Source organism: Panthera leo, chromosome E1, assembly GCF_018350215.1.
Source record: "Panthera leo isolate Ple1 chromosome E1, P.leo_Ple1_pat1.1, whole genome shotgun sequence".
Classification (NCBI taxonomy): domain Eukaryota; kingdom Metazoa; phylum Chordata; class Mammalia; order Carnivora; family Felidae; genus Panthera; species Panthera leo.
Window position 1 is genome coordinate 12,423,942 of NC_056692.1, and position 18,556 is coordinate 12,442,497.

At 59.8% G+C, this 18,556-nt stretch overlaps 1 protein-coding gene across 1 annotated transcript in view; it reads left to right on the plus strand.

The window, feature by feature from the left end:
* The first annotated feature begins 1,375 nt into the window (after positions 1-1,375).
* The window catches only part of MAP2K3 (mitogen-activated protein kinase kinase 3), a 29,324-nt gene continuing 12,143 nt past the window's right edge, over positions 1,376-18,556 (plus strand). The window contains exons 1-5 of the mRNA XM_042914927.1: positions 1,376-1,561; positions 16,578-16,644; positions 17,028-17,076; positions 18,116-18,229; positions 18,406-18,525. Of these exons, the coding sequence (XP_042770861.1) occupies positions 1,513-1,561; positions 16,578-16,644; positions 17,028-17,076; positions 18,116-18,229; positions 18,406-18,525 (399 nt within the window). The 5' untranslated portion in view covers positions 1,376-1,512. The remainder of the gene's footprint in view (positions 1,562-16,577; positions 16,645-17,027; positions 17,077-18,115; positions 18,230-18,405; positions 18,526-18,556) is intronic.

An 18,556-nucleotide genomic window follows, 5' to 3' on the forward strand; every position in this document is an offset into this window, starting at 1 on the left:
TGATAATTATAACATATCCCCCCCTTTTTTATCTCATCGGGCCCTCTCCATCACTGTGTGGGTGGGGCTCTGCAGGGGTCACCCCTTTCTACAAATGAGCAGACAGAGGTCAGCTCCCTGCTCCAAGCATTTCTAGCAGGTGGTGGAATCTGCTTCCCTCACGTGAGGTCCCTGGCAGGTCACACACTCATGCCTGCCCAGAGGCAAGGGGCTGACCCCTTGACCCTTGCCAAGCGCTTCCTGCCCTCACTAGCCCATGGCTTTCCATCTGAGTCACTTGATCCCAGGGCCAGATTGGTCAGTGGCTCCTAAAATGCCCCTAGACTCCATGTGGCAGGCAGCACAAGCGAGGACTGGTCTGTCTGCATTATACATTATACAGTCTGTACGTATAGACTGAGGCCCCAAGAGCAGAGAAGAGAAACACCTTACTCCCTGCCAGGTAGAGAAGAAGGGGCAATAAAGACATGACCATGAATGCTACATTTACTGACCTCTCGCTAGGTACCACAAAGTTCACCACTGTATCTCCACCCATTTCCCGGTGCCTGAACACACCAGGCCCTCGGTGGATGTTTGCAGAAGCAGGGAATAGATGTGCGCACGCCAGACACCGTGCTTTCAGCGTTTTACAACATTCAGTCAACCAATGATAGTCCGCTAAAGCCCGGGTCTCCTTCTGACCAGCGCCAGGAGGCAGGGCTGTTATGGTTGCTTTTTCACACAGGCCAAACCCGAGGCTCAGGGGTTACCTGACTTGCCCAAGGTCACCGCCAAGTAGGCATCTGAACCCAGGTCTCGCCCCGGGGACGCTCTTTTAACCCCTGCACAGCACTTTGCCTTCCCGCTCCCGGGGGCCCCAGCCCCGCCACCCCAGTATAGCTGGGGTTTCTTCCAGCTTACGCACCCCAGACGGGCCCACAAAGCTCACTGGCAGAGCACGACTGGCCTGGGAGAGCGCGGGGGCGGGGCCTAGAGCCTGACAGGCGCCAGGCGCGCTCAGCGAGTCCCGGGGAGTGGGCGGGGCTTGCGTCTTGACAGACAGCGGGAGGGACACCGCTCCAGCCTAGGAGGGGACAGAGCCTGAGCGGGCCTGGGTTTCCCGGGCGGGGGGCGGGGCTTGACAGACAGTGGGAGGAGCCCGATTTGGGGCCAGCAGGGGCAAGGCTTGTGCGTGACAGGCAGGGCAACGCCGGCGTTGGATAGGCAGGGGACGGGCCCTGGAGACTGACGGGCCAATCGACGCGCGGGGGCGGGGCCGATGTCGGCGCCGTCCGGCCGGGGCCCCAGCGGCGCTGCCCAGTCTGGCTCCGGCACCGCCCGTCGCGGACGCGTATTTGCCGCCGCCGCCGCCGCCACCGCCGCCGCCGCCGCCGCCGCCGCCGACGCCGCCGCCTCTGCTCCGCCACCGCGCCCGGGCCCCCTGCCCGCAGCCATGAGCGCTCTCCGTCCGCGTAGAGCCCGCCGTCCTCTCGATTAGTTCCTTCCGCTGCCCCTGGACCCGCCTGCACCATGGAGTCGCCCGCCTCCAGTCAGCCCTCCAGCATGCCCCCGACCAAAGGTAGGAGCCCCTGCTAGGGAGCGCGACTTGACCCCCCGCCCCCGCGCCCAATCCGGGCCCGGGCCGCGAACCCCGACCTCCGTCTGTGTGATCCCATTCCATACCGTACAGGACCCACGCAGCACATCGGCCCAGAACCCGTCCCTATTTGGGTCTCGGTCTCAGCTTAGACCTCACTTGGACCCCCAGTTTAGGCCTTGGGACTGCATTCGGGCCCGAACTCAAGCTAGGATCTCCTTCCGATTATTCTGATTACCCCGCTCCAGGTCAGAAACCTCACTCTGACCTCCTCATTTAGGCCTTAACTGCACCCAGAACATGAATTCTCCCAACGTGGGCACCTCAGCTGGATTCAGGGGGATTCACTGTGATCCTGCACCCAGCCGCCTCCCCCCTCCTTCTCCGTCCACTCCCTGGTCCCAGGGCTGTAGCCAGACTGGGATTTAACTGACACCCCAGCAGTGCTGCCCTGCTGGGGAATCACTGTAACCACCCTCACCCCCCTCACCCCCCCCTCCCCCCGCCCCCACCATGTGAGTGCCTTGGCTACACTCCAGCTAAGAACTCTCTCCTCTCCCCTAACTCTCTCCATCCTTGTAGGCCCCACATTGCCCCATCCCTGGTGGGCTTGCAGCCCTGCAGCCTTGTCCCCCAGGAACCTCTCTTGTCCTCCCAGCCTGCCCTAACACACAGCGCCCTCTCCATCAGCTCTCCTTGTCTTGACTTGCAAGTTTCTCTCTGCACTTGGGGACCTCACTGCTTTTTGCTCCCCTGTGTCTCCAGGATTGATCGATACCAGGCTTGTCCCTGCTGCCTCTGGGTCCCGGGCCAGCTACTACTAGGCCGGCGTGCTGGCCGTGCAGTGGGCTTGCTCTTGTCTTCTCCAAGTAGCTGGCCTTCCTGGAAATTTTTGTGAGGTGGCGGCTGCGGGCGGCAGCAGGATTTGTCATGCGGGGGTGGGGGTGGGGGTGGGAACTTGGAGGGTGAAAGGGGGATTTTTTTTTTTTTTTTTTTTTTTTTTTTTTGCAGGAAGAGGAAAGGATGTTTTTGGCATGTGGGAGCCTCAGCAGGCTGGGCTGTGTAAGAGTTCCAAACCGGACATAGCTGTAATGAATGGGCTGCCTCCTGGCTCTCTAAACCTGCTGCTGCCTCACCCCAGCAGCAGGAGTGTCTGTGGGCCTCAGTTTCCTTATCTGCAAAATGGGAGTAATCACACCTACCTTGTGTGGCGTTCTGGATATGATACGAGGTAGCCAATACTGAAGAGTTTTAAGCAAGCATGGCTGAGGAGACAAGGAACTCAGCATGGTGCCTGGCACATAGTAGGAGCTTAGGGAGGGACAGCTGCTGCACCCCCGGTTTTACCATTTTTCTTGCTGGGAAGGCCTCAGTCTTGCAGTGTCAAGGCCTTGCCTCTGTTTGCAGCTGCAGAGTGAGGTGGAGAAAAGTAACACATGGCACTTAATGGGCCTCTGATCAGAGGTTGTTCCTACGTCTCTTTCTCTGGAGGGGCCCCGGCAGCCGGAGGGCATGTGGGGTCCTGGGGAGGGCGCGGGTCCTTCTCTGCCCCTGCTGCCAGCGGCTGTGGTGGCTGTGGGCCAGAGCCCTGCTGGCCCGGTGGGCAGGGTAATTACGTCTTACGTAAGTGGGAGGCCGGATCCCTGACCGTTGCCCAACCGCTGTGAGTAACTCAGGAGGCACTCAAGGGGGGAGGTGGCTGGGGAGGGACTTGGACTGCACAGACCTCGTGGAGCTCGGGAACCGGGAAATCATAAGCTTCTCCGTTCTGGAGACCCAGGAAATTAGACATTTCGCTTCTCCAGCTTGGGGTGTGTGCCTGGCTTGGTCGGTGCTGGGGGACTTAGGGCAGGTCCCCCACCTTCTCTGGGCCACAGTGTTTTCATGGGCAGAAGGAAGAGCTCGGAAGCAATGTTTGTCTCTGAATGCCCTTTCAGCTCTTCCAGGGGGGGATGCCTCGTCCAAATAAAAGTTAAAGCTGTAGAATTGTGAAGGTAGAGAGGTCACAGGTGTGAAGGGGAAAGGGACTTGGGAGAGGCACTGCTTGGTCCCCATACGCTGTGCGACTGGAGTCCTGGTGTTGCTCTCTCTGAGCCTCTCTCTGCAGAGAGAGAATCGGGATGAAATTCCATTTTGTGGGTCCGGGTAATAGATGATGGTGGGTGGGTTAGATGGAGGGTCAGGAGCCTCTGCAAGGCTTAGGGACCCCGTCAACCTCTTTGGGGTCTGCGGAAGGACGTGGTGGGGAGCCGCGATACCACCTCACAAAAATCCTGACAGCTACCACTTATCAAGCTTTTTTCCCTGTTCCAGGTACTCTCTCATTTCTTCCTCACAGCCCCATTTATTGAGGCTCAGAGGTGTTCAGTGCCTTGCCTGGGTCATACAGCTGTGACAGGTGGAGCTAGGGTCCTATCTAGGACTGTCTATCTCCAAAGGTCTCCCCAGTGCTCTTTTGTGTTCCATTCTTGTTCTAGATGCTTGAGCTGAGCTGCTGGGTGGCCCCCTCTTCCCCACCCCGCTGCTCCCTGCCAACCGCCATCCCACCGTCCCACTGTCCCAGCTAGTGGCACTCTCCATGACGTCTTTGTCTCATAGGCGTCTCCCCCAGGCCATGCCTGACCCAGGGGAAGGACTGAGCCAGAGGTGATGCCTTTCGTGTACACAGCCCTCTACAGTTGGCACATTTTATATTCACCGCAGTCCGTCCCATTTGACAGATGACAAAACTGGGGTCAGACAAGGGGAGCGGCTGGACTGAGTCCAGAGAGCTGGGATTCTCACCTGGCTGCCCTTCCCGTCCTGGGCACAGGGCCCCCAGCATTGTGCTCTTCTCCACCTTCTCAGAGGAATTTGAACAAAACAGGGCGTGGTTGGCACTTGACCTTAAGGGAGCTTTCCTTTTGACCTTCCTGCCTTGCAGCTGGGGCCCTGCTCCATCCTCTGTGCCACAGGCCTGGGGAGTTTTCCATGAGCCCATGAGACCCCAGGTCCCACAGCCCTGCTGGTCTTCCCCAGTCTCCTCTCGCACATGCCATCTTGGGCTGGGGTCAGAGGCTGAGGGCAGCTGGCACTGGGGCCAGTGGTCAGGGGCACGTTTAGCTGGCGTGGTTTGGGTCTGCTGCTTCAAGCCACGCTTGTCCTCGGGGGTACCACATGTACCCTGTTACTGTCTCCGCTGCACTGTGAGTGCCACCAGTGCGGGCACTTCATATTTGATCTTCCCATGGCTCCCGGCCGCCCAGCGCGGGCACTGAGGCTTCAGGAGCACCGTGTCCCGGTCCCGCCTGCCATGGCCACTGTCCCCCCTCAACCCCCATCCTGTCCCATCCCTGCTGTCGGAAAGACTGGAGGGTGACACCTTGGGGACTTCCCCCACCCCTGGCGTGACGCACAGGAAACTCTCTATCAGCCAGCCCGTGGCTCGGGGCCCGAAAGGAGCAAAGTTCTCAGTTGCCTGTGTGGGGAGAGGGCTGGGGCAGCGGGAGGCTTCCGGTGGGTGAGTCAGCGGGCACTGGGTGCTGACTCACCCGCCGGGCATGCCAGCCCAACTGGCTGCTGCTTAAAGGGGCGATGCCTGGTGGCTGGCGGATGGGTAGGGGGCTGTGAGCCCCGACCTCTCAGGTCAACGTCTAGCCCTGAGATGGGCATCAGAGGTGGCCCCCTTCCTGGACCTCAGACTGGGCCGGGACCCTTGGGCAGGCCCTCCTGGACCCACTCCCGCCCCGCCCAGGAACTTCCTCTGTTAGGCAAGGGCCCTGCTTCCTCTTGTTCACGGAACAGAAGCAGGTGGCGGCGGCTGTTCACCACCCTCGGCCCAGGGAACCCTCAGGCTCAGATGCGCTGCTGGGGGCTCCGGGATGCGGGGGAGGAGAGGGGGCGCAGGGTTGGCCTGAAGTCCCGAAAGACAGGGTGGGGGTGCCTGTGGTCAAATCTCAGTTCGGTCTCTTTTGCTGTGTGATGTTGGAAAAGTTACATTCACTGCACTCTGTAAGTGATTTCAGTCCCCTGGGCATGGCCTACCTTTCAGATGAGAGGCCTCCGTTTCCTCACCTGCAGAATGGGAATAGGGACCTCTCCTGTCTTGCTAGCAGCCACAAGGATGGCTGTGGACAGCCTCATTCCACCCTTGCTAAGTGTCAGGTAATGGGCCAGCAAGACTGTCCTCAGTCCCTAAAGAGCCCTGGCGAGATAGGAAGGGGGTGCAGAGCCTGGGCTCAGGGGGTAGACAGGCCGAGTTCAAATTCTGACTCACTTTGCTGCTTCCTGACTTCCTCATGTGCCCTCTCTGACCCTCAGTCTCCTTTTCTGCCAAGTGGGAGTAAACACCCATCCCTTGCAGGGTGGTGGTAAAGATTGGAGATAGTGTTTGCCTAACGAATGGCATCTGCTGTTATTTTCTTATTGTTATGGTCATGGAAGGTGTTCATTGATGGATGAATAAGTAGGACCCTGACCTCTGGTGACAGACTCATAAGCCCTGTGACATGGGACTCTGTGGCTGCAGGGTCCTGTAATGTCGGCAGAATGTACCAGGCCCTTTCCCCACTGGTGCCCGAGCTGGAGCTGGGGCTCCCATTGCCTCTTGGGCCTTCCTGGGGAGGGCCTGTGGGGAACAGAGAGGACTGGGTGCTGGCCTCTTTTTTCAGGTCCGCCTCCCTTGAGCATAGGGAGGCGTGGGGCAGGGAATCAGGAGGATGGGGACTTTCTAGGCCAGCCCCTTAGCTGGTGGAACTTCATCACTGCCAGGCATGGTGCTGGCTGTGGGGATACAGGGGGTGAGCGAGGAGCACCCTGGCTCTCACAGAGTTCTGCCTGGGGTGCAGGAGGAGGCCTTGGGAGTCACGGTTCTGAGAGTCCAGATCCAAGGCCAAGTGTATGAGTGGACGGGGGGCCGAGGTGAAGGGGGGAGCAGTTCGATGCAGGGTTTGCCTGGGTGCAGGGCCTTGGTGGCCATGTGGAGTGTCTTCAGGGTCTCAGGCTGGGTGCCGTGTGTCATGATTGGGTCCCAGAGGAGGAACACCGGGGGGCAGCACAGAGGGTGCCACACAGAGAGCCCTCCCCCGCACAGATGGGGGTGATGAGACCCGCCTGCCTTCCGCTCAGCTCCCAGCGTTGGGGTTGCAGCCTCCAGGGACCACCCATGCTTCCCCTTGGCCTTCCTTGTCGGCATTGCGCACACAAGTCAGGCTTGCTTGCCCAGCTGTGTCTGTAGATGCCCTCCCCAGCACTGACCATGGAAGCCCCCAAAAGCTTCACACAAAGGTCATGAAGAACAGATGGGGCTGGGCAGTGGCAACCCGGAAGGCCCCTCTGCCGCTCACAGACGGCAAGCCCGGGAGCTGTATCCAAGTTGGGAGAGGGTCACCAGGCTCACCCTGAGGGGGCTTTTCTCCTCCCTACCCCCAGTCTCGGGCGCAGGTCCCTGTCACCCTGTCCCTTTCTGGGGTGTTGTGGCTGAGCTGGCATCCAGGGGCCGCCCCGGCTTCTCTGGGAGGCGGTGTCCAGCTGCCCTGCTCGCAGCCCGTCCCTTTCAAACTTTCAAATTGTAACTGTACTGCAGACACCAAAAGGGTATATAGAAGGTACCGCCGTATTTTTGTGAATGAGTGCTGTGTACCCAATACTCAGCTAAAGAAATTGAACGTTACTGTACCCCAGAGTGCCCCCAGTATTGCATCTCCCTTACAGCCATCCTGACTTTTGTCATAATCGCTTCTTTATTAGTGCTAAGGTATGAGGGGTATGTTTCGGCTCATTGTCCTTCAGAATCCCTAGGCTGGCCCCCATTGCGGCCCATGGGGCCGGCACAGCTACATAATGGCGGAGAGGGGCTGCGGCCAGCTGGCTGGGTTCACGCCCGTCTCCCCCATTCCCGAGCCGTGTGGCCTCAGTCTGTCTCACGGGGATGCTCCTAGAATCGAAACTGCAGGGCTATTGTGACGACTCGCTGCATTAGCCTATGCAGGTGCTCGGCATGGGGGCTGGCTAGGAGTTGGTGTAGACGAGTGTTTGCAGCTGTTACTGTTGCTTTAAGCGAATCTTAAACTCCCGGGCCCAAATTGTGCTGTGCTCAGCCTGTGTAGCGACACCCTGACGGGCCCTGACTTTCCTTATCCGCATCACTGTGCAAGGCGTGTCCTGAGGGTTGCATGAGCCAGCGGGTGTGAAGCGACAAGGGAAGGGCCTTGGATGTCCGTGGAGATGTTTGCGTTCTATCAGGAAGTAAACAGAGAGCTGAGAAGCATTTCTGGGCTCCCACTAAGTGGGTCGTCATTGTTGGTGGTCAGCGCCTGCTGAGGCAGGGGCGGGGGGCCTGCCCGAGACTGCCCTGGGTGTGGGGCCTGGGGAGCGTGTCCTGCCCTCCCTGTCCTTCAGCGGGTCTGTGTCTTAGCCTTCTGGGTTGCCCCATACCTCCCTACTCCAGGCACAGCTTGCCCCACCCCCAACCGCCTGGGGCAGACCCCAAGGTAGTGCTGGTAGAGCCTTGCTGGGTGAGCCTGGGGGGACTTCCAGGTTCGAGGCCCAACTCTGCCCCGACTCCCTTTGTGATGTCCTGGGCTCTAGTGTTCTCACACGAACCAAGGGAATGGAAACACCCACCTCTCAGGCTGTTATCGAGGGTGAGAAGGGATGAGACCTGGCAGATTCAGGGACACCATAGGTGCCCATTCGGTGCTGAAATTGAACTTGAGCTATGTATTAGCATTTTTGTCACCAAGAATACCCATTTAGGTATTCTCTCCGTTATCCCCATGTTTTGTAAGATTTTGTTCCGAGACAAATGATGATAAAAGCAAGCGTGGTCTTTGCTAAGGGAAGGTGCTGCTACCGTTTTGCAGGGGCAGGAGCATGGGGCCCAGCAGTGCTTCCGGGTGGCCTGGGTGATCTCACAGCGGCCCCAAGTGCAGACCTGTAGGAGCTCAGCCCACGCGTCCAAGCAAGAGGAGCAGCCCGTTTCCCTGGGGCTCTGGGAAGGTTAGGTGCCACCAGGGAACGTCCCTCCCTGCCCCTAGCCTCGAGGCGTGGGCTCTGTGGTCTGGGGGCCTCACTCTGCAGTCTGGGGCCCACCTTGGTGACTGAAGGCCTCTGGGCCAGGGCGGCCGCTGATCCGATCCGTTTTGGGCCAGGCATTTGGCGTGCACTATCTTTCTTAGCTGTCATGGTTACCCAGCAACATGGTTGTGTTGTCATCCCTGAGTTTTACAAGTACGCCGGCCTAGAGCAGGGAGTGAATGCCCAAGGTCACACAGGTCTGCCCCGGCCTTTTCTTAGCAACCCCTGACTAGTCCTCTCCTGGAGGTCAAGGTCTTTGCGCTCCCCAGATCATCAAGGGAGGAAACAGGCTCAGGGAGGGGGTGTGGCTTGCCCCTGGTCACACAGCAGCTCAGGTCTCCCGGTGCCCAAGCCTGTCTTTCCTCAACTCACTATCTGTCGGCCTCCACCGCAGTGGCTTGCGAGGTGCTGTCGTGGCTGCGGTTGAGGTGTGGGAAGCCAGGATCTGGTGACCCCGGGGAGAAGAGCCGGTCCAGGAAGTTGGGGTCAGTGTCGGAGTCCTGGTCCTGCTGCTGCCCTGGCATGGGACCCCGTGCAAGCCTCCAGGCCTCTGGCCCCAGGATCCGGGCTGGCCAGCCTCGGAGGCGCCATCCAATTCCCAGCAGGCCCTGCTGCTGAGAGCCCCCACGAAGGACACTGGTGAACCTGGCTACCCCTTTCGGAGGGAGGAGGAGCCTGAGCCCCAGACCCACAGAAGCCCAGGACACAAGGTTTACACAGGGCTTCTTTCTTTCTGATTATTTAATTTAAATTCACTAAGCAGCTCATACACGTGGTTAGGATCATCTCAAAGGTGCAGAAAGGCAGTGTCCTGCTCCTTGGAATCCTCTGTGGAGAGACCCTCGTTTTCTCTCTCTCACAAAATCTGCATTCCTCCTCCTGCGTGGAGAGCACTCGCCCCCCCCCATCCTGCCCAGGGGCCTGCTGGACCCTTGCCAGTTCCCTGGGCCAGTCTCTTGACCTTACAAATGCTGGGCCTCAGTGTCCTCATCTGTAAAATGGAGATCCTGTTCATCCCTGCCTCTGGGGGTTGCTGAAGGGATCCGGCGAGATGTGATTAAATGCTTAGCACAGGCCACACAGTAGGTGCTCGCCAAGTGTCGGCGGCTCTTTATTCTTTTTGTCTCGTGGGAGTTGTATGTTAGGGATGAGTTCCTTGAGGTCGCTTTTCCGGGTCGGTGGGCATTTGGACAGTGCCGAGGTGCCTTCAAGGTGGTGGCCCTGTGAGCTCACGCGACTCCCAGCAGCAAGGGGGCGGACTCTGGTTGCCCTCTGTGCCCTGCGCCCCGAGAGCAGCCCGCGAGGCCGGGTGAGACCAGGTCTCCCACCCGCACCCGCTGGTCCCAGCCTTTCCCCCTTCCCTCCCTCTTCTAGGCCCAAGTCCCTGTGCACTTGCCTCCTGTGCCTGGACCATTGTGGCTCTAGAGCTTTCCTCCTTCCTCCTCCTCAGCTCAAATCCCACCTCACAAAGGTCCCTGTCCCCAGCTCCCTTTATTCTGTAGAGCATTTAGCGCGCATGGGATTCTGTGTAAACATTACACAGATTGGTGTTGTTTGCTAGTTTGCTGTTTGCCTGTGGTCCTGCCTCTCCTGTCGGCCACAGGTGTAGCCCTGGCACGGTTGCCCTGTTGGGCTGGATCATTCTCAGTTGTGGGTGCTGAGTGTGCACCGTGGGTTGCGGGGCAGCATCTCTGGCTTCTATCCACTAGATGCCAGTAGCACCCCCCTGACGGAATGTCTTCATACGTCGCCACAGGTCCGCGGTTGGCGCATGACCTCGGAGGGCAGGGTGCGGTCTGCTCATTGAGGGAGGGACGGATGCTGTGAGGTAGGCAGGCACTGAATCCCCCCCAACGTGCTCTGCAGATGAGGAAGGGCCTGAGAGGTAAAGGGAAAGGGGGTGCTGAGGGCCTCAGAGGCCAGGGCCTGCCCAGGTGACTGGCACACAGCAGGAGATAGGGCAGGGTCATGGGCTGAGCGGCCCCCGTGGTGCAGCCCGTCGTTCGCCTGTGGGATGAGGTACACGGTGCCCTTGGCAGGTGCCACGTGTATAGGGGACCCGTCAATGAGAGAGCCCTTCATCTGTTTCAGGACCTTGGGGAGCGGGCGCCACCGTGCCGGGGACCCAACTGGCCCCCTACCTGGGGGAGCCGGCTCTGTCCTTGGTCCCTGCCGACACTTGGTGGTGGTGGTCCCCGCCAGCTCCTCAGGGGCCTCTTTGAGGGGAGGGTACCAGGGGGAGGAGACTGCAGCCTCAGACACAGGTGGGACGGGCCCGGCCTTGCCGTTCCTGCTGAGCATCGCAGGGCCTCGGTGGGCCGGTCCGTGAACTGGGTGCCGCGCTCGCCCGCGGGGCGGTAAGTGTGGGGCCAGTGCGATGGCTGCAGTGGGCGATGGCATTGAGCATCAGGTGCCGTGCCGGCTGACAAGAGCTATTCGATAGCTGCCTGCGCCGCGGGAGTAGTTTGGTCGAGGCGCTCTCTCTGTGAGGGACCCTCCCATAGGACAGAAGTGACAGGCTGAGTGGGGCAGAGGCTGGGAGGGGGCATCAGTGGCCCTGGGACATCTGGCCTCCCACATCTCCATGGCGGGCACGGACGCTCAGGGCCTGGGACTTTTCCGGTGGAATTGGAAACCACAAGAAGCACCCGAAGTACCCCAAAGTAGGGGTAGGAATAGTAACAGTTTGGGAGCGGCAGGGAGCAATGCGCTTGTCATGGGAAACCAGGGGTCGTGACTGAACACGATGAGGGGTGGGGGGCTCCCTTTGTGAGTGGAGTCTGTGGCAGGGCCCCCCACCCCCCACCGTGGACACAGCCTGAGAGGGAGTGGCACAGTCCAGTCTATTTGGAATGTCCCCAAGGTCCCAGGGCAGGGGTGACGCAGGGGGTGGGGAGAGCCCTCTCTCAGGCTTTCTGTTGATGTTTGCTCGTTAGAGCTAAGCAGACCCATCTTCATGTCTGCCCCTTGCTAGACTCCCACTGTGTGACCTTGGTCAAGGTACCTCTCCTCTCTGACCCCCGCCTCCCCCCGCCCCGGTACAACAGGTACAGACAGAAAAGCACTTTATTCTGTGGGGCTGCGGAGAGTATGAACAGAGTGACTGTCTGGGGCTGAGGGCCTAGTGTTGTTTTGGGTCCTGCGGGTTTGGTTCAGTCTAATCTTTGCATGTCAGCCACCGCTGCAGCATGGCACTGATAGCCTGGTAGGACATGCCTGGTAGCCCTGGGATAACTGTGGGGCCGTTATCCCCGCTGCACAGTGGAGTCTATGATGCCCAGAGAGGTTAAGACACTTGCTTCAGGGCACACAGCTAGGCAGTGGCAGAGTTGTAGTTTGAACCCAGGCTGCCTAGCTCTAGAGTCGGTGCTCCTAAACAATTCCATAGCTGCTCCTGAGCTAGTAGCTGTAGAACTGTGACTTGTGAGACGTGACAGGAGAGAAGCTGGCTGGACACAGGGAGAGCCAGGGACAAGGGGGCTTAGCTGGTGTGATCAGGAAAGCCTCTCTGACTAGGCGAGGGGTGAGGATCGCATACCACCTAGAACAAAGTTGCAGGGAAGAACGTTCTAGACAGAGAGAACAGAACATGCAAACGTACCGAGACAGGCAAGAAGGTGACTTATGCAAGGAATGATGAGCAGGGCCAGGCAGGGGTAGGAGTTGTGGGAGCATGGGGTGCCTCTCTCCACTGGCTTGTCCCGTAGGTCAGTGGCTGGTTTCCTTGCTCTCTGCCCGTGGTACCGCTGGGAGACTGGAGAGGGCCGAGGACACACAGATGCCTGGCACTGTGCCCACCTGTGCCAGAGGCCCTGCAAGTTGAGGCTGGCAGGCTTGTTGTGGTTTGCTGGTGGCAGCCTGTGAACCTCTGTTTGTTGTGGTGACGGTCGTCACATTGAGTCCACACCTGGGCAGCCCCGGGCTGCCTGGCCATCTGGGCCCAGTGCTGACGTGTGTGATGGACGGTGGCAGCGGCTGGTGGCCCGCGGCCTGTTTCTGTGCTGTCTCCATGGCGGCCTCACCCACTCCCTCTGACAGCTGGCACAGCTGCCCCACAGAGTGCGTGTCCCTCCGGACGCAGGCCAGGTGACCCTGACGGGCAGGTAGGTGAGAAGGCCAGGACCACACTCCTCCCACCCACCCACCCAGGTGCTTGGAGCAGCCTGTGCCCTCAGGCCCGCCTGGGAGGAGGGGCAGATGGGAGCTCTTGTTTACTCCTCCCCCACCCAGCCTGGCCGCAGGCATAGAAGCTCCCTTGACAACTAGGGAAACTGAGGCCTGGCGAGGGGGCGCCCATCTCACCGCGTTCGCAGATCCCGGGGTAGGGGATGGGTGCATAGGCTAGAGCCAGACAAGGGGCAAGCAGGGCCAAGAGCCGAGGTATTACGGGCACGGGTGCGGCCATGAGCCCCAGGAGACCCCTGAGTGGGTTGTTCATTTTTAACACAAAATGTTTTACTTTCTGGTTACAAAAAGTTTCAAGTGAAGAATTAAAGCCACCCATAATTCTCATTACGTAGGGTAGATGTTTTCACCTCCGTGGACAGGCTTATAATAACTACAGTGACCGTTTAGGGGCCAATCACATAGGCCCACCTACCGAGTGCCCAGCCTGTGCCAGTTACCTTGCAGACGAGCCTGCCTTACAGGGGGCGCATGTTCTCGGCGCTCCTGCTTCAGAGACGCGGGCCTCGAGGGGCGGAGACGGGTCCAGGGCCGCGTCTCAGCAGGGGCGCCGAGCTGGACTCGGGCAGAGGCTGTCGCGTGCCAAATGCGGTGTCAGCAGCACCGGCCTGGCCAGTGGCCTCCTCAGGCCTTGGGCCCCGCGGCCCCTGCTCCCACGCCAGAGGTCAGCGGTGATGTAGCCTGACCCAGGGCCAGCACAGAAGTCTGACCCAGAAGGCCCCGCACGCCTCGGCTTTTCTGTTCTCCTCTGCCATGTGGAATGTGCTGGGCCCAGGGAAACCCAGGGAAGCCTCTAGACTTCTGCTCAGCACAAGATGGCACAGTGCTCCCCGCGGGGGAGTGCAGCCTGCCAGTTCCTCCCCGGCAGGACGGGGTGCCACGAGCCCCTTGTGGTCTCCAAGTGGACCAATCCAGAAGGGAGTCCCGGCCGGTCCCCTGACTCCCCGTGCAGCATCTTCGCTTCTGAGCCTCGGTTTCCTCAAGTAAAGCAAGGCTGAGAATTCCTCCCTCTAGGGTTGTTGGAACGTCTGGAATAGATGGGAAGGGCCACTTGTGTGACCTTGACTGCTGCTGCCGCTGGACAAGAGAGAGACCCACCCAGCCCCTGACAACTGGCCCCACTGCCTCATATGTAAAATGGGATGAAAACACCTCCCACATGGGCTCATGATGAGGTGACTGGTTTATCCCAGCGACAGGGAGCGGAGGGTGGTTCCCAGTGAATACTATTTGTAGAAGCTTGTTTCCTGAGGCCTCCGGGTTGGTCCTGGACAGGCCCAGGCTGGGGGGTCAAGTAGCTCTGATGGCAGCAGGGTGCTGTTCTGAGTGCCTTCTGTGATGCCTACTGAGCAGGTGCTTTCTTTATCCCCATTGTCTGGATGAGGATACTGAGGCTCAGAGAAGCATGGGGACTTGCCCAAGGGCACCCAGCCTCTAAGGGGCAAAGGTGGGATTTGAATTTGAGGCCAGAATGGAGTGAGCAGCCTCACTCCCGGCTCTGGGGTTGAGGACTGTGCCGTTGGGGTACTGACTTAGTAGTTGGCATGGGGTCCCCTGGGTCAGGGCCTTTGGCTGGGACTGTGGCTCTGTCGCCAGCTGCTGGGGCACAGGCAGACCTGCCTCACAGCCAGGCATCTGGAGGGCCTTGGGCGGCTTCTGTGGGGAGGCTGCAGGTGTCTGCCTCCGTCACCCGCAGTGCTCTGCCCACCCACCCCGGTGCACACACTGGGACCCCCATCCCCGCTGGGGCCGTTCTACTTTTCGGTGGTTCATCTGAGGACAGCTGAGGCTGGGCCTCGTCTTCCCTATCCCATCACTCGACAGTGGCGTCAGGCTCTGCCCGGCTGCGGGGTCCAGGCCCCCAAGCCAGGCTCCCAGATGGTGCACTGAGGCCGCACAGCACGGTGTGGTGGAGACTGGATCTGAACCCAGTTCAGAGGTGGCTTCAGGGGCTCAGGTCTCCTAGTGCTCTGTGCACACTCACAGCATGTGGTGCAGGGCCTCGGACAGTTCCCAGTTCCTTGGGTGGCCAGTGGTATGTCTGTGGCAGCCTCGTGAGGCTGGCGGGGAGGGCAGAGCCGACGGCAGGGCATTGCCTGGGAGGTGAGAAGGATACTCCTGCAGGAGCTGGCAAGTGCCCTGGGAGGTTTCGGGGAGTCACGGTCAAGTCCCAGCTCTGCCACCCACATCCTCGGTGGCCTGGACAAGTTACTTCTTTGCTCTGGAAAATGGAGCTCCTTGTCCCGGTTGCCTGGGAGCAGGGGCTGGGGACTCAGGCCTGCCTCGGTCCTTACCGCTGGGCTCCCTGAGGTCCCTCAACTTGCTTTCCTGACTGTGAGGTGGCGTTGTACCTTTTTGGGAGGGTGGCCTAATGAAGCTTCTTCCGCTGTGCCCAGCTCCAGCCGCGTCCAGCGCTCCAGAATATGGATTCTTCCTTAAGGCACCTGGCCACGCTTTCTCAGCTAGCCCAGGAGACGTGGGCACTGGGCCTTGGAGAAGGGAAGCCCCTCTCCCGTCCTTAGGGGTGAGGGTGAGGGTGAGGGAGGTGCGGCCTCGGGACTCAAGGCCTGCCCGGAGCCCTCGGGAGGGAAGCAGGCTTCCTGGGGTGCTCTTGGAGGGGGCAGCAAAGGCAAGAACTTCGTGGGGGTGGGACAGAAATAGGCACCAGGCTTCGGCCTGCAACTCCCCAGCCTGCGTCCGCTCGGGCTTCCCAGCCATCCCTGAGGTGGGCGTCTGCATTCCAAGGTGACAGATGGGGAAATTGAGGCTCAGAAGAGGGGTGGGCAGCAGAGCTGGGATCTGAAAGGAGTTCTCTCTGCCTCAGATGCTGCCCCTACCCCCGCCCCACCAACGTTAGCAGCACAAGTGGGAGAAGGAGGCTATATCTGTTTCTTAGCACCGCAGGCTGGGGGCTTCACAGAAACTTCCTGTCTGACAGTTCTGGAGGCCGGAAGTCCCATCAAGGTGTTGGCTGGCTGGTTCCTTCTGAGGCTGTGAGGGAGGGATCCGTTCCGGGCCTCTCTCCTAGCTTCTGGTATCCTTAGGAGCTCCTTGGCTTGCAGGTGGCCATCTTCTCCCTGTGTCTCCTCACCTTCCAGCTGTGCATGCCTGTCTCTGGGTCCAAATTTCCTTTTCGTAAGGACCCCAGTCATACTGGATTACAGCCCACCCTCATGACCTCGTTTTAACTTAATCGTCTCTGTAAAGATCCCATCTCCAAATAGGGTGACACTCTTAGGACTTCAACACATGAATTTTCAGGGGGCGCAGCTCAACCCTTGCCAGAAACTTTAGGACACAGGGCTTCCGCCTAGGGTGGGAGCACCGGGCCCCGGCAGAAACCTCAGCTGCTCAGACCCGGCCCTACTCCCTGAGGCGGGTGCTCAGTGGCAGCCTGATGTGTGGCCTGTGGGACAGATCTGCAATGGAGCCACCTTCCCGGGAGGCGTACTCTGGAGGCGCCATCTTTTCTCGGGTGGTTTGGGGGGGTGATTGCCCGGGGCCCAGTGGGACCTGAGGGCCACTGCCGGGAGGGCCAGTGGGGCTTGAGCCAGGAACATCCCGCAGGTGCCCAGAGGTTCCAGGCCTCATCAGGGCCCTGCCCACACTGACCCTCAGCATCTGTGTCTGCACCTGCGACCCCTTGAGGGCCAGAGGCCTGAGCCGTTTATGTCCCCAGGTTTGTCCGGCCTAGGGAGTGCCCAGGGGATGTTGATAGACTGAGCTGACCAGATGCCTTACCTTCTCTCCATCTTAGGGAAATCCAAGAGGAAGAAGGATTTGCGGATATCCTGCATGTCCAAGCCGCCTGTACCCAACCCTACGTAAGTCCACCTCAGCTTTTCCCCTGGCTCAGCCTGGAGAGGGCCCAGGGGAGGGGAGCAAGCAGGGGGCATCGTGTCCTGGACGGCCCTGGTGGGGTGGCCACAGGGCTCACAGGCGTCGCACATCCGCTCTGTGTCCCCTTCTCACTCATCTCAGAGATGGGAAGGCGAGGCTCCGGCCATGTCTGTGTGGCCACGCCTTGTGTCTGGTACGGCAGATGCTGAGTGACTGAGACTAGGTGCCTTGAGGAGCACCACCTCCCTCAAGCTGCCTCCCGGGGACAGGACGCGTCTCTGGCTCCTGTGCCAGCCTGGTTTGCTCCTTCTCTCGGGGAAGGATGTGGTTCTCTCCGAGGCTCATGGGGTGTGCTTCCTCCCCACAGACCCCCCCGGAACCTGGACTCTCGGACCTTCATCACCATCGGAGACAGGGTAGGTGCTGGCTGCCTACTTGGGGTGGGGCCTTCATGTCTCTGAATCTCGGTGTCTTCATGACAGATGAGCCCACGCTGACTCTGTAGGGCCTCTTGGAGGTGGCTCCGGGAGGTGGAAGGAGCTGGGCTTGGGAGAGGAGCCTCACGCTCCAGATGGTGGCCGTGTGGCCCTGGGCTGCCCACTTTCAGACCGCCACATTTGGACTGGGGCGAGTCGGCCTGCCTCGTGGAGCCCTGGAGAGCCAGAGCAGTGTGAAGTTTCCTGATCTCAGAGTTTGGGTCGTGGGGCCGCCTGCGTCCACCTCACCTGTGGGAATGGTGTGTGGAACGTGCAGACTCCTGGCTCTGTCCTCAGAACCAGCACCTGGGAACCTGCATTTCACATGCACCTCCTGATGCATGGACACCAGTGGTTGAGATCCTGGTTCAGGGACGGTGCCTCACCCACAGGAGATACCAAGGGTCTCCAGGCAGAGACCCCACTGTAGAGGCATCCCCTTGGCTGACAGCCTCTCCCAGGCTAATTTTCCTTCTCTGACACTTGTCACTGGGTGCTGTCCCGCTCATCTAGTTGTTTATTCCTTTCTTGCCTGCCCTACAGAAGAGGGCCTAGGGCCACACTGCTCACTGTGAGGGCAAGACCTTGTTCTGTTCTCTCCAGGAGCTCACACATAGTAGGTGCTCAGTAAATACTGGTTGAATGAAAGATTTAGTCCTACCACCTGAATGGGCTAGGGGACAAGAGGGAAGGGCATCTCTTGAGCTCTCTGTGCCTGCCGGGGGCATTTCATAGGTGGTCTTACTTATACCTTGTGGAAGCCTTTGGACGTTGGGGCTATGCCTGTTTTGTAGAGGGTGACGTGAGTCTGAGAAGTTCAGTGACTTGCCCCAGGTCACACGGCAGAAGGTGGTTGGTATAGGATTTGAGCCCAGGTCTCACTGGCTGTTTTTAATTTCTGCTGCCCCAGCTCTCTCTACTGGGCAAGGTGCGAGGGTAGGCTCCTAACTTGTGGTTTCTCTCATTTCTGTCCCCCAAGAATTTTGAGGTGGAGGCCGATGACCTGGTGACCATCTCAGAGCTGGGCCGTGGAGCCTATGGGGTGGTGGAGAAGGTGCGGCATGCCCAGAGTGGCACCATCATGGCCGTGAAGGTAAGCGGGGCCCCAGCCAGGCAGGGAGGGGACACTTGGGAGGCTTCCTGGAGGAGGCATGGGGGGCTGAGCCTTGAAGGGGAGGCTGAGGGCACCCCTTGAAGCTCCTTGAAGGGTTGGTGGGGTGGTCGCCCTCTGACGTGTGGCGCCTGAACCGTAACCCTCTCTTCCTGCAGCGGATCCGGGCCACTGTGAACTCACAGGAGCAGAAGCGTCTGCTCATGGACTTGGACATCAACATGCGCACGGTCGACTGCTTCTACACTGTCACCTTCTATGGGGCCCTCTTCAGAGAGGTGCGGCCCTGGTGGGAGGGTGGGAGGTGGG